This window comes from Piliocolobus tephrosceles, chromosome 1 (assembly GCF_002776525.5).
Source record: "Piliocolobus tephrosceles isolate RC106 chromosome 1, ASM277652v3, whole genome shotgun sequence".
Taxonomy (NCBI): Eukaryota; Metazoa; Chordata; class Mammalia; order Primates; family Cercopithecidae; genus Piliocolobus; species Piliocolobus tephrosceles.
Window position 1 is genome coordinate 215,347,578 of NC_045434.1, and position 16,695 is coordinate 215,364,272.

At 51.9% G+C, this 16,695-nt stretch overlaps 1 protein-coding gene across 2 annotated transcripts in view; it reads right to left on the bottom strand.

Annotated features, from left to right (window-relative positions):
• The window catches only part of TAS1R1 (taste 1 receptor member 1), a 23,607-nt gene that overhangs the window by 2,349 nt on the left and 4,563 nt on the right, over nucleotides 1-16,695 (bottom strand). The window contains exons 2-5 of one of the 2 annotated variants that reach the window (XM_023215333.2): nucleotides 6,927-7,233; nucleotides 2,408-3,169; nucleotides 1,190-1,402; nucleotides 756-876 (exon numbers count right to left, since the gene is read on the bottom strand). In XM_023215333.2, the coding sequence (XP_023071101.1) occupies nucleotides 756-876; nucleotides 1,190-1,402; nucleotides 2,408-3,169; nucleotides 6,927-7,233 (1,403 nt within the window). The remainder of the gene's footprint in view (nucleotides 1-755; nucleotides 877-1,189; nucleotides 1,403-2,407; nucleotides 3,170-6,926; nucleotides 7,234-16,695) is intronic. The other variant, XM_023215334.2, reaches the window with a different exon arrangement.

A 16,695-nucleotide genomic window follows, 5' to 3' on the forward strand; every position in this document is an offset into this window, starting at 1 on the left:
TCTGTCGCCCAGGCTGGAGTGCAGTGGCCGGATCTCAGCTCACTGCAAGCTCCGCCTCCCAGGTTCACGCCATTCTCCTGCCTCAGCCTCCCGAGTAGCTGGGACTACAGGCACCCACCACCTTGCCCGGCTAGTTTTTTGTATTTTTTAGTAGAGACGGGGTTTCACCGTGTTAACCAGGATGGTTTCGATCTCCTGACCTTATGATCTGCCCGCCTTGGCCTCCCAAAGTGCTGGGATTACAGGCTTGAGCCACCGCGCCCGGCCTTTTTTTTTTTTTTTTTTGAGACAAAGTCTCGCTTTGTCGCCCAGGCTGGAATGCAGTGACACCATCTCGGCTCACTGCAACCTCCGCCTCCTGGCTTCAAGTGATTCTCCTGCCTCGGCCTCCCGAGTAGCTGGGATCACAGGCACACACCATCATACCCAGCAAATTTTTTAATATTTTTGGTAGAGACGGGGTTTCACCATGTTGGCCAGGCTGATCTCGAACTCCTGACCTCAAGTGATCTGCCCGCCTTGGCCTCCCAAAGTGCTGGGGTTACAGGCATGAGCCACTGCACCCAGCGGCTGATTCTCTTTATCCGAATTCTGTCTGGTAGCAGGAGTCCTTCAACCTGAAGCTAACTGGCAGCCAAGTGACTGGGCCCTGGTTCTGGGGCAGGGCATGTGCACATGGGGACCAAGGGAGGCCTCCCTCCACCTTGTAGCCCCCGGGAGTGCTGGGTAGCTCGCCTGCTCCACTGCCCACTCACCACTCTTGTTAAGGAAGGTCCCAGCCCCACAGGGCACACACTCAAAGCAACAGTGATGGAAACCTGTAACCACTCGCTGGTGCCCTTCAAGACAGTCACTGGAACACACAGACTTAGGCACCTGTAAGAAGCCAGAGGGGCCACACATAGGGGCCCAAGTCAAAGGACAGCTCACATGTGGAACAGAAAACAGAATCTCTGTGCATCTGCCCTCAGGGCTCACTCCCAGGGCAGGGCCCCTGGTCATGTGAACTTCCGCCCCAGGGCATCTGTACACTCGCCTATGAATGTCTTCCCTGGCCAGGATGGGTAGAGTGGTGGCAGCTGGACCCCTGGGGTCCCCCTCCTGCTCCCTGTACACTGTGTCAGCATCACCCCCAGGCTCTAGGCTGCCCATAAGGCAGTTACCTGGTGAATGGCCACATCCCCATTACCTGGTTGTCCTTTCCATGCCACTGGATTTTGGTCTCATTTATGTCTAGCTGAACTGGAGACCACGTGGAGGAACCGAGGACTGTGAAGTTCCACTTCGGCCCACTCCAGTCCCAGGCAATTATGTTATAGCTACTGAGGGGGTCTCCATTGTCATGAAACATCACAGTGTCCTCGTGTAGAAGGAAATTCACCTTGTGGATCTGCTCCAAAAGCTGAAAGAAACACATATCACAAAGCCATCATAGACAGCACAGACCCACATGGTCCCAGAAGCAAGGGCATGGGGCCTTCCTGGGTTTCCATCCTGGTGGTTTCAGCCCATCAGGAAGGTATAGTCCCTTCCTTCTTAGGAAGTCCCTCAACCCTCCCCACCAACCTCCTGAGAGGAGGCCTCTAACAAAGGCTCCTTTCCTTTACAGACAGTTTTAGCCCTGGACCTTGTCACTTGACACTTCCAAGACACAGTGGGTGAGAGAAGGTAAGGATCAGAGAGAAAGATCTGTCTAAGAGAAGAGAGCTCACGCCTGTAATCCCAGCATTTTCGGAGGCTGAAGCGGGAGGATCACTTGATGCCAGGAGTTCGAGACCAGCTTGGCCAACGTGGTGAAACCCCATCTCTACTAAAAATACAAAAATTAGGCCGGGCACAGTCGTTCACGCCTGTAATCCCAGCACTTTGGGAGACCAAGACAGGCGGATCATGAGGTCAGGAGATCGAGACCATCCTAGCTATCATGGTGAAACCCCGTCTCTACTAAAAATACAAAAACATTAGCCGGGCATAGTGGCGGGCGCCTGTAGTCCCAGCTACTCGGGAGGCTGAGGCAGGAGAATGGTGTGAACCTGGGAGGCAGAGCTTGTAGTGAGCTGAGATCGTGCCACTGCATTCCAGCCTGGGCAACAGAGCGAGACTCCGTCTCAAAAAAAAAAAAGAAAAATTAGCTAGGCGTGATAGTGGGTGCTTGTAATCCCAGCTACTCAGGAGGCCGGGGCAGGAGAATCACTTGAATCCAGAAGGTGGAAGTTGCAGTGAGCTGAGATCGCATCACTGCACTGCAGCCTGGGCAACAGAGCCAGATTCTGTCTCAAAAAAAGCAGTCCGTAAGTTAGTCGCATTTATTACCCTTGGCATTTAGGGTGACCAGAGAGTGCCCACTCTGCTCGTCTCAGGATTGGCTGTTCTCCCTGACAGAAGGTGCTGGGGTGGGCTCTCTTACCTGCCAGGGGTAGACTCGGCCCCTGGAACAAACTCCAGAGGCACAGCCCAGGAGCTGGTGGAGGCCATGGGCCACTGCATACACAGCCCGGTACGCGTTGTAGGCAGAACTCATGGAGAAGCCTTTGAGCTTGGGCATCGTGTGTGCCGTGAAAGCTTCACATTCTCTGCAGACCTGATTGCTGCTGCAGCAGGAGCTCTCGTGGCAAGGCCTAGGGGCTCCCTTGTCTGCCCGGGCATAAGCTTCTTCAAATGCCTTCAGGCCGGGGACAGTCCTCTTCTGGATGGCCACGCCCAGCACCATCCCAATGCGCTGGATCCCGGGCACCCCAGTGATGTGCCTGGAGAGGGCCCAGGCCTCTGAGGCGACCCACACCTTGCCAGTCAGGTTGGCCAGCATCACGGACTCGAAAAACACCCTGGCCAATGGCCGGTTGGAAAAAACGACCACAACGGTGGCCGTGGCCTGGGCCAGGTGGCGCATCAGGCGCTGCATCCTCTCATCGCCTACCTGGGCCGAGAAGGGCACGATGTCCTTGAAAGCAATGCAGATCCCCTGATCAGTGGCCTGCTTCTCCAGTGCCTGCACCCCTAGCTGCCCATAGTCGCCACTGCTGCCAACCAGAGAGATCCAGGTCCACCCGAACCTCTGCAGCAGCAGCACCATGGTCTCCACCTGGTACTTGTCGTTGGGGATGGTGCGCAGGAAAGAGGGATACTGCCGCTTCATGCTGAGCATCTCGCTGCTGGCCCCATAGCTGATCTGTGGGAGGTGCCATTCAGCCAGTTCAGTGGCATAAGTCTCCACTGAAGGCCCCCCAATGCCTGGGCCTGTGCTGGGTGTGGGGATGCAGGGAGCAGGGGAGACCAGGAGAGCACCACTCACCCTGTGACACTGACAAATCACCTGCGAAGGCTCCACCAGGGCGGGTTGTGGGGGAGGAGTGGGAATCTGCCTGGGTACAAGACGGGGAGGGGATGCATTCCAAGCAAAGGAGACAAAACTTGCATAGGAGTAAAATAGTCTCGTGTGTTTGGGGACCTTCAGGGACTTCCGCTGGAGGCAGTTTGCAAGGAAGAAGAGAAGCATGTAGTAGGTCAGGGCAGAAGTTAGGTGAGTGGCCTGTTAGGAACCGTGCCTCACAGGAGGAGGTGAGCAGCTGGTGAGTAAGCAAAGGTTCATCTGTATTTACAGCTGCTCCCTTCCTGTCAGATCAGCACCAGCATCAGATTCTTGTAGGAGCGTGAACCCTACTGTGAACTGCGCATGTGAGGGATCTGGGTTGCGTGCTACTTATGAGAATCTAATGTCTGATGACCTGTCACTGTCTCCCGTCACCCCCAGATGGGACCATCTAGTTGCAGGAAAACAAGCTCAGGGCTCCCACTGATTCTACATGATGGGGAGTTGTAGAATTATTTTATTATATTAATACATGATGGCCAGGTGCAGTGGCTCACGCCTGTAATCCCAGCACGTTGGGAGGCCGAGGTGGGCGGATCACGAGGTCAGGAGTTTGAGACCAGCCTGGCCAATATGGCAAAACCCCGTCTCTGCTAAAAAATACACAAATTAGCCGGGCGTGGTGGTGAGTGGCTGTACTCCCAGCTACTTCGGAGGCTGAGGCAGGAGAATTGCTTGAACCCGGGAGGTGGAGGTTACAGTGAGCCGAGATCACGCCACTGCACTCCAGCCTGGGCAACAGAGCGAGACTCCGTCTCAAAATATATATATATATTTTTTTATTATTTATAATAAATAGATTTATATATATATTTATTTATAAATATATGTATAAATAAAACAATGTAATAATATAAATAAGTGCACAATAAATGTAATGCACTTGAGTCATTCTGAAACCAACCCCTCACACACCTGTCCATAGAAAAATTGTCTTCCACAAAACTAGTCCCTGATGCCAAAAAGGTTGGGGGCCACTGCTGTAAGCTACAGGGAAGCCCTAAGGACATCCGCAGAGAAATGCTATGTTCGGACTTGCATTTTTTCTTTTTTTTCTGAGACAGAGTCTTGCTCTATCGCCCAGGCTGGAGTGTGGTGGCACGATCTCGGCTCACTGCAACACCTGCCTCCTGGGTTCAAGAAATTCTCCTGCCTCAGCCTCCTGAGTAGCTGGGATTACAGGTGCCTGCCACTACCCCCAGCTAATTTTTGCATTTTTAGTTTCACCACGTTGGCCAGGCTGGTTTCCAACTCCTGACCTCATGAGCTGCCCACCTCAGCCTTCCAAAGTGCTGGGATTACAGGCACGAGCCACAGCGGCCAGGACTTGCATTTTATGAGCATATCTCTGACTTCAGTGAGGAATGAGTTAGAAAAGATTCAAGACTAGAATCAGGGGGAAGCCTTAGGACACTGATGGAAGAATCTAGTTGAGAGATAACGCTAGTCTGAATTCCAGCTGTGGCTGTGGCAGTGGAAAAGGAGGCCAGAGAGGACGAAAGATGGGCAGCAGGACAACAAGAAGCGGCAGTGGGCAGGACTCCAGGGTGATGGCTGCTCCATCACTACCCTCCACCAGAGGGGTGGGGCCAATACAGGAAGAAAAGAGGCTTTTGTTGTGTAGGGAGGTAATGTCAATCTGCGCTCTGCTGGGTCCATGATATGGTGAGGTTGGGCCAGCATCAGGGGCTCAGATCAGAGGGGAAGGGACTGAGAATGGGAAGTTAAGCCACCAGCCCACAGCCTGCCTGGGAACTGGAAAAGGGGAGGAGAGCAGGGTGAAGCTTGCCCGGGGAATCACCTACCTTTCCAGAGGAAGTGGGGCAAGAGGAGAGAAGGGCTGCAAGTGAAAGCCAGGTGCGGGTAGGGGGCTGGCGGGGCATAAATTCCAAGGAAAGACTCTCATAGGAGGACTGGTCTAAAATGTCACAAAGGGCACAGTGGCTCGTGCCTGTAATCTCATCACTTTGGGAGGCCAAGGCAGGTGGATTGCTTGAGCCCAGGAGTTCCAGGCCAGTCTAGGCAACATAGTGAGACCTCCATCTCTACAAAAAATACAAAAATTAGCCAGGCATGGTGGCACATGCCTGTGGACCCAGCTACTTGGGAGTATGAAGTGGGAGGATCGCTTGAGCCTGGGAGACAGTGAGCCAACATTACGCCACTGCACTCCAGCCTGGGCATCAGAGTGAGACTGTCTCAAACAAACAAAAAAATCACAAAGAATTCACCTAAGATAGGCCGGGCGCGGTAGCTCACGCCTGTAATCCCAGCACTTTAGGAGGCTGAGGCTGGCACGAGGTCAGGAGGTCAAGACCATCCTGGCTAACATGGTGAAACCCTGTCTCTACTAAAAATACAAAAAATTAGCCAGGTGTGGTGGCAGGCACCAGCTACTCAGGAGGCCAAGGCAGGAAAATGGTGTGAATCCAGGAGGCGGAGCTTGCAGTGAGCCGATATCGCGCCACTGCACTGTAGCCTGGGCGACAGAGTGAGACTCCATCTCAAAAAAAAAAAAAAGAAGTCACCTAAGATAAAGAAGGACTGCAAAGTAGGATTTGGAGACCTAGAAGGTGCCCCAGCTCACAGTAAAAGCAAGAGTGGTGGGGTCAGCCCTCAGGGGCTGAGAGGCAATGAGGGGAGGGAGAAGCCAGCAGGAAGCTTCCATGGGAAGGGGCAGGGAGTCAGTGTTCAGTGTAGAGAGCCTGGAGGAGGGAGAGGGATGACAGCAACCACAGGCCAGGCAGGAACCCATGGGGAAGAATCCATAAGACAAGGAGGGGCTGTGGTCCAAGGTACAGGGCAAGAGTAAGCACAGGGACAGCAAGGTGAGGGATGTCAGCACCTCTGAGCCAGGAGGGAAGAAGGAAAGGCAGGCAGGAGAGACTGGGATGATGTGGAGCAGTCTATGGGGTGGGAAGCAAAGGGTGTCCTTTTTGGGGGGTGGTGGTGGGGGGACAGGGCATCACTCTGTCACCTAGGCTTGAGTGCAGTGGCACAATCTTGGCTCACTGCAACCTCCACCTCCCAGGTTCTAGCAATTCTCCTGCTTCAGCCTCCCGAGTAGCTCAGATTACAGGCACACACCACCACTCTCGGTTAACTTTTGTATTTTTAGTAGAGATGGGGTTTCGCCATATTGGCCAGGCTGGTCTCGAACTCCTGGCCTCAAGAGATCTGCCCAGCCTCCCCAAGGGATTACAGGCATGAGCCACAGTGCCCATCCAGGGTGTCCATTCCTAACAAAGGCAATGGAACCTCTCGAGGGGGGGGGGGGGGGAGGGCAGCAGGAGTGCAGCTGAGTGGCAGTAGTTCCCAAGGAGAATGAGTTTTCCCATGAGAGTGGAGGCAGGGATCTGGAAGCAGCCCTGGAAAGAGAGGAAGGCTGGGGCCAGAATCACGCTGGGCAGGTACCCCTGACTTGTGACTAAAGAGCAGTGACCACCCAAGAGATCCAGGGGGCAGGCAACCTTGAGGGGACAGCAGCTCTTGCCCACATGCCCCAACCCAGACTTGCCTGAAGGGACATGGGCAAAGGTCTGAGGCTCCAGCTTACCAGGGGCATCAGGAAAGGGCTCAGCAGGGTGGCTGTGGTGGCAGCACGGTTGGTGGTGTCAGGCCCAATCACTGCCAACACCTTAGGGGAATAGTGGAGAAGGTCTCCTTGGAGCTCTATGTGGCGTGGCCCTGGTAGGGAGAGCACTCTCAGCGTGGCGTACACATTGGCAGAGTCAGAGCACACATCATACAGCTGGTACCCCAGGGTGACGTTGGGCAGCAGGGCCGTGGAGTTGTTTATCTCCTCAACCCCAAGCCGCATAGCCTGGAAGAGGTGGTAGCCATGCTCATTGAAGCTACCAGGCCTGTGGAGAAAGCCAAGCAGAGAGAGCTAAGAAGGACAAGGCCCTGCTGAAACCCTCTGGCCTCCTAGACTCTGAGGCTTGGGGGTAGAAGGGAACCTTTGAGGTCATCGGTCCAGTTCCCCAAACCACAACTTCAACAAGGGCTCTGAAGCTCAGCAGGAGGAAAAAGCTGGCCCTGATGGAGAAGCGTATTAGCATCAAAAAGTTCCTGAGGTCCTGGAGCAGAGAAACCTGCTACATTAGTCAGTGTTTTCTAGAGAGAGAGAGTGAGTGAGAAATTTAGTTTAAGGAATTGGTTCACATTGTGAGGGCTGGCAAGTTCAAATTTTGCAGGACAGACCAGCAGGCTGGACATTCTGTAAAGAATTGATGTTAAAGCCGGGTGCGGTGGCTCACGCCTGTAATCCCAGCACTTTGGGAGGCCGAGGCGGGCGGATCACTAGGTCAGGAGGTCGAGACCACGGTGAAACCCCGTCTCTACTAAAAAGACAAAAAATTAGTCGGGCGTGGTGGCAGGCGCCTGTAGTCCCAGCTACTCAGGAGACTGAGGCAGGAGAATGGCGTGAACCTGGGCCGGGAGGCGGAGCTTGCAGTGAGCCGGAGATCACGCCACTGCACTCCAGCCTGGAGGACAGAGCGAGACTCCATCTCAAAAAAAAAAAAAAAAAAAAGATTTGATGTTACTATGCTCTTCAGTCCTTAGATGCTATGGAGGCAGAATTCCCTCAAGTCCTTCCTTATACAGAAACTTCAGGCTTTTTTTTTTTTTTTTTTTTTTTGAGATGTGTTAGGGACCCAACCCAGCAAAGGCCCTCTGCCAAGGCAGATGATCCCCCCCGCCACCTGTTTGTTTTTCTCCATCTCCTGCTTTTCTCACCACCTGCAGGCCCTCTGCCAAGGCAGATGTTCCCCAGCTGTTGTTTTTTTTCTCCTAACAGCTGCCCATCAACCAGGATGTGGCTTTACCCAGAAACAGCTCCCACTCCCTACCTAAAATATACTTATACCCCCTAGTCTGTAAGCCTGGGCTGCTGCCTCCTCTGATTGCTGTGGAGCAGCCCAGCAGGTTAATAAACTTGCTTGCCTGACTTTGGGTCTACTCATTCTTTCTCTCCGCTAACCTTATATTTTGGTGCCGAAACCCAGGAATGGGTAGGCTCTGGCCGGGCATCCCCAGAGGACTTTCTGTCTCTCTCTCTCTCTCTTTCTCTCTCTCTCTCTCTCCTTCCCTCCCTCCCTCCTCCTGGGCTGTGTGCTAGAGCCTTTCCCCCTCATCCCACCTCTCTCCTGGCCACCCTCCCCTTCCCGAACCTGCCGAAGACCTGGAGGATTTCTCAGACTCTCCCATTGTTGGCAACCTCATTCATCATTAGAGCTTCTGCAGAGGTGAGTAAAAGAGACTCTTGCCATTTACCCAGAATCCTTGACCGTCTCTGAATTCCCGAAAGACCCAGCGCTGGGCCAAGGGCTTCCTCTAGCCTCCAGGCCTCTGGCTCCTCCATTTCAGGGACGCCTGACTCAGTGGCTACCTCCTCTATTCTGGACAGGGCTTGCAGGACAGGGGACACCCTCTCCTGCCATCCTGTTGACCGGCAGTCCCTTCTTCCTCTACCCACCCCTCTCCATTCACCATAGGAGTTTCTCATTCTACGCTTCCTAAGACCACTCCTCTTGGGTGTCTTCTGTGCAACCTCAGTGTCCTCAGGCTCCGTTCAAAGGTCCATCCTAAGAAGCTGCTTTTCTACTCTAATACTGCCTGGCCTCAATACAGATTAGACAATAGCTCCCAATGGCCCGAAAACAGCACTTTCGATTTCAATGTACTTAAAGACTTAGACAACTTTTGCCACCGCAATGGGAAATGGTCCGAGATTCCTTATGTTCAGGCTTTCTTCACTCTCCGTAGCCACCCTTCTCTCTGCCAGTCCTGTTCTACTTTCCAAATCCTCCTCGCCTGCTCCAAACCCAACTTGCCCTCTGCCACTCTCCTACAGCCCCAGTCAATGACTCCTCTTCTTTTAACCCCGCCAATTTCCCCCTCCTCGCCACCATCATGGTCCTCCATTAAACCACCCCAATCCCCCATCTTATGTCACCGTTCCTATTCTGCCCCCTTCTCCCCCTCTCTCCAACCACTCTGCCTCTGACTCCGAATCCTCACAGTCTCTACCCCTTACCCATTCTCAGGCCCAACATGCCCCTTAACCAGCCCCCTCACGTCCCATCCGGGAGGTGGCAGGAGCTGAGGGGATTGTCCGTGTCCACATCCCTTTCTCCCTCTCTGACCTCTCCCAAATTGGAAAATGTCTTGGGTCCCACTGCTCCAATTCCAATACTTACAACAAATAATTTAAATATCTTACCCCATCTTATGAACTCACTTGGCATGATCTCTACATCATCCTCTCTTCCACCCTCCTTCCAGAAGAGAAGGAAAGATTGTGTCTCGCAGCCCAGGCACACGCCACCGATCTTCATCGGCAAGATCCTACTAAGCCTGTAGGAGTCACTGCTGTTCCCCAGGAAGAGCCTTCCTGGGAGTACCAACCCACACAACCTGGCCGGGCATCCCGTAACCATATGATTACCTGCCTCATTGCAGGCCTTAACAAAGCTGCCCATAAGGTTGTAAATTTTGAAAACCTTAAGACATTTCCCAAAAGGCAGATGAAAATCCTGCCCAATTCCTTTCCCACCTTATAGAGGCTCTCCAAAAATACACCTGCATCGACCCTTCCTCCCGAGAAGGAACTGTTGTTCTTTTTTTTTTTTTTTTTGAGATGGAGTCTCGCTCTGTCGCCCAGACTGGAGTGCAGTGGCGCGACCTCGGCTCACTGCAAGCTCCGCCTCCCGGGTTTCCGCCATTCTCCTGCCTCAGCCTCCCGAGTAGCTGGGACTACAGGTGCCCGCCATCTCACCCGGCTAGTTTTTTGTATTTTTTAATAGAGACGGGGTTTCACCGTGTAGGCCAGGATGGTCTCGATCTCCTGACCTCATGATCCACCCGTCTCGGCCTCCCAAAGTGCTGGGATTACAGGCTTGAGCCACCGCGCCTGACCGGAACTGTTGTTCTTAATACCTGTTTTATCTCCCAATCTGCCCTGACGCCTGGTGCAAACTTAAAAAGGTTGAAGATGGCCTTCAAACCCGACAACAAGACCTCCTTAACCTGGCTTTCAAAGTCTTCAATAACAGGGATGAGCAAAGTAAATTAGATAGAGCCTAAAGAGAGAGATCACGCTAAATACCAGCTTCTAGCTGTGGCTATCTGTCAACATAGCCATAGTACCCAAGGGCACAAAAGACCCGATAGCAGTAATCCTCCCAGGCACTGCTTTAAGTGTGGCAAAGATGGCCACTGGGCACAGGCATGTCCTAACCCACGAGTGCTGAAGAACCCTTGCCCAGTCTGCCAACAGACAGGCCATTGGAAGTCTGACCATCGTCTCAACAGATGGACAGAAAAGCCTGCACCTCAGAACCACCTCCCCTTCAGCGAGACAAAAAGTGAAGAATCGCTTACACTCCCGCAACTCCTTGACCTAGCTTCTGAAAATGGACAAGTCGCAGGGCCCCCAGCCCCAACTGCCATCAATGCATCAGAGCCCAGTGTAACTCTGCTAGTAGCAGGTAAGCCAATCTCCTTTATTTATTTATTTATTTTTTGAGTCGGAGTCTTGCTCTGTCACTCAGGCTGGAGTGCAGTGGCTGGATCTCAGCTCACTGCAAGCTCTGCCTCCCAGGTTTATGCCATTCTCCTGCCTCAGCCTCCCAAGTAGCTGGGACTACAGGCGCCCACCACCTCGCCCAGCTAGTTTTTTGTATTTTTTAGTAGAGATGGGGTTTCACCATGTTAGCCAGGATGGTCTCAATCTCCAGGATGGTCGTGATCCACCCGTCTTGGCCTCCCAAAGTGCTGGCTGGGATTATAGGCTTGAGCCACTGCGCCCGGCCACCAATCTCCTTTTTAATCAATACCAGGGCCACCTACTCGGCCTTGCCTGAATTCTCAGTACCAATTCTCCCCTCTCAATCTCAGTTGTGGGGGTTGACAGAGTCATCTAGCATCCATGCGCCACCAGACCTCTTACTCATTCCCTATTCAATACCATTTTCTCATAGTCTTTCCTTATCGTGCCTCATTGCCCCATCCCCATTCTAGGCTGAGACTTTTTGCCAAATTCAAGGCTTGTATCACCTTTTCTTGTCTCCCTCAACCCGAGTCCCTCCTACTCCTCTCCTCCAGTCCAGTCCCTGACCCCTCTCCCCAGCACCCACTTCCTTCCTTTCTTATGAGCTCAATACTGTAGGATACTACTACCCCTTCCCTAACTGCTCACTGTGACCCCATCAAAATCCAGCTAAAAGACCCCTCCAAATTCTCCAACATCCCCCAATACCCCATTTCCCTAACCCACCAAAAGAATCTATAGCTCATCGTAAACAAGCTCTGCTCACATGGTCTTCTTCAGCCAACACACTCTCCATGTAACACCCCCATCCTCCCTGTTAAAAACTCAGACGGCTCATACCAACTCATTCAAGACCTCCGAGCCATTAATCACGCAGTCCGCCATATTCACCCCATAGTCCCTAACCTGTATACACTTCTCTCTCTCATCCCCTCCAATACCACCCACTACACTGCTATTGACCTAAAAGATGCCTTCTTTACCATTCCCCTACATCCTGATTCCCAAAACCTCTTTGCCTTCACCTGGGCTGACCCTGACACCCTCCAATCACAGCAACTCACACGGACTGTCCTTCCCCAAGGCTTCAGGGATAGTCCTCATTTCTTTGGGCAAGCCCTAGCCCAAGACCTCACCTCCTTAGACCTTCCCCCAGCCGTCTTCTTCAATATGTGGATGACCTCCTCCTCTTTAGTCCCTCCCTAGAAGACTCTCAGACTCACACTATTACCCTTCTAAACTTTCTTGCTAACAAAGCGTATACGGTCTCCCCCTCCAAAGTACAACTCTCCACCCCAACAGTAACATAATTAGGAGTCCAACTCCTAGCTTCATCTCCCAAATCAGCCAACAGGTTTCTCAGTCCCTCAGTGTCCAGTGGTGCTCCATATCCCATATCATCCCCAGTCATCAGGAAAAGTTGAAAGGGCAAACGGTGTCCTTAAAACTCAGTTAACCAAACTCACTCTTGAAGTCCAAAACGCTGGACCCCCCTTCTGCCCATAGCCCTAGTCCACATCAGAGCCAGCTCAAAAGCACCCTCTTTCCTCAGTCCATTTGGGTTAATGTATGGACGCCCTTTCCTCGTACAAAACAGGCCCCCTTCTAACTCTCAGCTAGGAGAATACGTCCCAACACTCTCTCTCATCCACCATCCCCTCTGTGAACAAGCTGACCAGGCCCTCCCAAAATCCCATGAAGGCTCCACCAACCAGACTCTCCTTCCAGGAAAGCATGTCTTCTTAAAAACTCTTAACCCAACCAGCCCCAGGTCTAAGTGGGAAGGCCCTTTCCAAATCATCCTCACAATCCCCACTGCAGCCAAACTCTCAGGACATGCTTCTTGGTACCAACTTTCTAGATTAAAGAGGGCTCCTACAACTGATCCGCCTACAACTGACCCACCCATTGCCTTCCGCCAATTCTCCAGTACCCTCCTTGGCCCAACTAAACTCTGCCTCATGCCTGTCCATAAAGGAGACACTTAAACAATACCCAGACTCCTCTTTCTCCTCCTGACAATCGCAAGTACAGTCCTGATTTCTCTCAAATGCCCTGTTCCTGTTTACCTTGCCACTTCACCCTCTTCATCCTCTCCACCAAGACATCTCCTGGTTTCAGCTCCAAATTCCCACTCCAGACTCTCTTTTAGAGTGGATAGATGACCTCCTCTTTCAAGGCACCCTATATGACTTTTCCCCAGATGAAATGCACTTATTTACTTTCCTACTTACTCTTTGCCTATTTAACTCTCCTAATCCATTGGCTGCCCCACATAGCCACACCTCCCCTTCCAATACTACCCAGCTACCTCTGCAAGACCCTTAGCTTAACTCCCTCCCTACGAAACCGGTCCAACCCCATCCTAGCAAAAGGCTGCTGGCTCTGTATCTCCCTATCAACTACCACCTATGTTGCCACCCCTGTTCCCTCAAAAGACTGGGTTCTTACTAAGTTAACCTATCACCCCCGTTATGAAGGAAAAAGCCCTTTACAACTTTTAGACATGCAGTCATTGGCTAAATTTTCTGTCACAGATATGACAAAAAACACTCTGACAGGGCGCATAGTACAACTTTTACGCTCCTATATCTCCAGCCTTACCCAATATACAAGTAATGACAAGCCCATTCACAGCCCTGCAACCACCAATGCCGGTCTGACTTTTCAAGCCCCTGTGCGTATCCATCGTAATCTGCCCTCAGGTCTACCTTTAGGTCACCTACTGTCCCATCAATGTAACCATACCTTACAGCTTCAAGCCCCAAACGACCACCAAAATTTTAAGGTCACCAAAACGGCCGAATTTAAACAACTCGTCCACTTCTCAGGACCCCCAAAAGTCACCACCAGCTCTTTACTAAACAGTCAAGATTTTGCAATGGCAGACATACAGGCTGTATGGCCATTCACCCATGGACCTCTTGCAGCACGGCTCCCCTCCCGGCCAAATGCCTCCTTATACCCTCTTTCAATTACTCTTTCGAATGGCTCCTGGTAGACACAAAACAATTCTTTCTCCAGTGGGAGAATAAAACACGAGGAGCCACTCCAATTATCCCTGCAACTCCTTTTCAGCCACTCACTGGAGCCGCCTTAGCAAGAACTCTAGGCATGTGGGGGAATGAAAATAAACTCACATGCTTTTTCAGTATACATAACCAGTTCTTTCTGCCCAGCCAAGGTATATCTTTCTTGTGTGGAACCTCAACCTATGTCTGCCTCCCTACCAATTGGACTGGCACCTGCACCCTAGTCTTCTTAAACCCCAAAATTGACATTGCCCCTGGAAATCAGAGTTTACCAATCCCTATTAAAACTCAAGTCCGTCAATGCAGAGCTGTACAGCTAATACCCCAGCTTATAGGACTAGGAATTACTATTGCAACAGGAACAAGGATAGCAGGCTTGTCTGTTGGGAGAAAAGCTGAGTGATGGGAGAGAAGCTGAGGCAGGCTTGCATGTCTGACATAATGTGAAAGAGTCTTGGAACATGTCCAGGGTCCAGGGTTTAAAACCCCTCATGGCCTGGCCAGTCGCCGTGGCTCACGCCTGTAATCCCAGCACTTTGGGAGGCCGAGGAGGGTGGATCACTAGGTCAGGAGATTGAGACCATCCTGGCTAACATGGAGAAACCCCGTCTCTACCAAAAACACAAAAAATTAGCCGAGCGTGGTGGTGGGCACCTGTAGTCCCAGCTACTTGGGAAGCTGAGGCAGGAGAATGGCGTGAACCTGGGAGACGGAGCTTGCAGTGAGCCAAGATTGCACCATTACACTCTAGCCTGGGCAAGGAAGCAAGACTTTGTCTCAAAAAAACAAACAAAAGAAAAGAAAAGAAAAAAACCCTCGTGGCCTTTGGAATGTTTCCAGACTTGCTGGCTCCTTGCTTCTAGCACTCCCATTATCTCAAGTAGCCATATGTTTCAAAGTAAATGCTACACCCTCACAGCTGTAGCTCATTCACTTGATACAGTGCTTCCTTTCAACCCCCACATCCTCACCACCTGTTTCTTTGTTTGATCACCAATAAATAGCGTGGGCTCCCAGCGCTCAGGTCCTTCGCAGCCTCCATACTAGAGTTGGTCCCCTGGTCCCACTTTCTCTCTTGTCTTTTCTTATTCCTTTGACTCCGCTGGACTTCGTAGCCCCCACGGCCTGGTGTTGGCCTTATCACCCCAATACTTGTCCACCTCTCTGTCCTACTACACGCTGTCTCAAAAGATCGCTCGGACAGCCTACAAGACATAGCTGAATCTATCCTTATTCTCCAATCCCAAATAGACATTTTTTTTTTTTTTGAAACAAAGTCTCACTCTGTTGCCCAGGCTGGAGTGCAATGGCGCGAGCTGGGCTCCCTGCAAGCTCCGCCTCCCAGATTCAGGCCATTCTCCTGCCTCAGCCTCCCAAATAGCTGGGACCACAGGCGCCTGCCACCATGCCCAGCTAATTTTTTGTATTTTTCGTAGAGACGAGGCTTCACCGTGTTAGCCAGGATGGTCTTGATCTCCTGACCTTGTGATCTGCCCACCTCAGCCTCCCAAAGTGCTGGGATTACAGGCGTGAGCCACCGCACCCAGCCCCGAATAGACTCTTTAGCAGCAGTGTCACTTCAAAACCGTTGAGGTTTAGATCTCCTCACTGCCGAAAAAGGAGGACTGTGCATCTTCTTAGGAGACAAGTGCTGTTTCTATACTAACCAGTCAGGACTAGTAGGAGATGCAGCCTGACGGTTAAATGAAAGGGCTTCTGAAATCAGGCAGTGCCTTTCAGACTCCTGGCCCCAATGGTTTCGTAACCCCTAGGCACCCTGACTAATGCCCTTCCTGGGCCCTGCCATAACCCTTTTTCTCCTTTTAGCATTTGGCCCTTGCCTCCTACATCTGCTTACCCAGTTTTTACGGGACCATATTAGAACCTTCACCCATGGTGAGAGGTGACAACGTGCTAACAGCTCTCGCTCGCTCTCGATGGGTCAGTACAAGACATGATGCTACTTTAAGAATACCAGCAGCTTCAAGAACAACTGTACCAACCCCACAGCCTTTCTCCATAAACATCGCCCCTCTTCAGCTAGAAGCAGTCAGAAGGCACCGACACCCCTTCTCTATTACCTATTAAAGGCTGGAATGTTAGGGACCCAACCCAGCAAAGGCCCTCCGCCAAGGCGGATGTTTTCCCCACCCCTTGTTTTTCTCTGTCCCCTCTTTTTCTCACCACCTACAGGTCCTCCGCCAAGGCAGATGGTCCCCAGCTGTTGTTTTTTTCCCCTAACATCTGCCCATCAACCAGGAAGTGATTTTACCCAGAAACAGCCCCTAGGCACCCCTGCTCCCTCCCTAAAATATACTTATACCCTCTAGTCTATAAGCCTGGGCTGCTGCTTCCTCTGATTGCTGTGGAGCAGCCCAGCAGGTTAATAAACTTGCTTGCCTGACTTTGGGTCCACTCGTTCTTTCTCTCGGCTAACCTTACAAGATGGAGTTTTGCTCTTGTTGCCCAGGCTGTAGTGCAACGGCACGATCTCACCTCACTGCAACCTCCGCCTCCCGGGTTCAAGTGATTCTCCAGCCTCAGTCTCCCGAGTAGCTGGGATTACAGGTATATGCCACCATGCCCGGCTAATTTTGTATATTTAGTAGAGAGGGGGGTTTCTCCATGTTGGTGAGGCTGGTCTCGAACTCCTGACCTCAGGTGATCTGCCCACCTTGGCCTCTCAAAGTGCTGGGATTACACTAAACCCCTGCACCTGGCTTTTTTTTTTTTTTTTT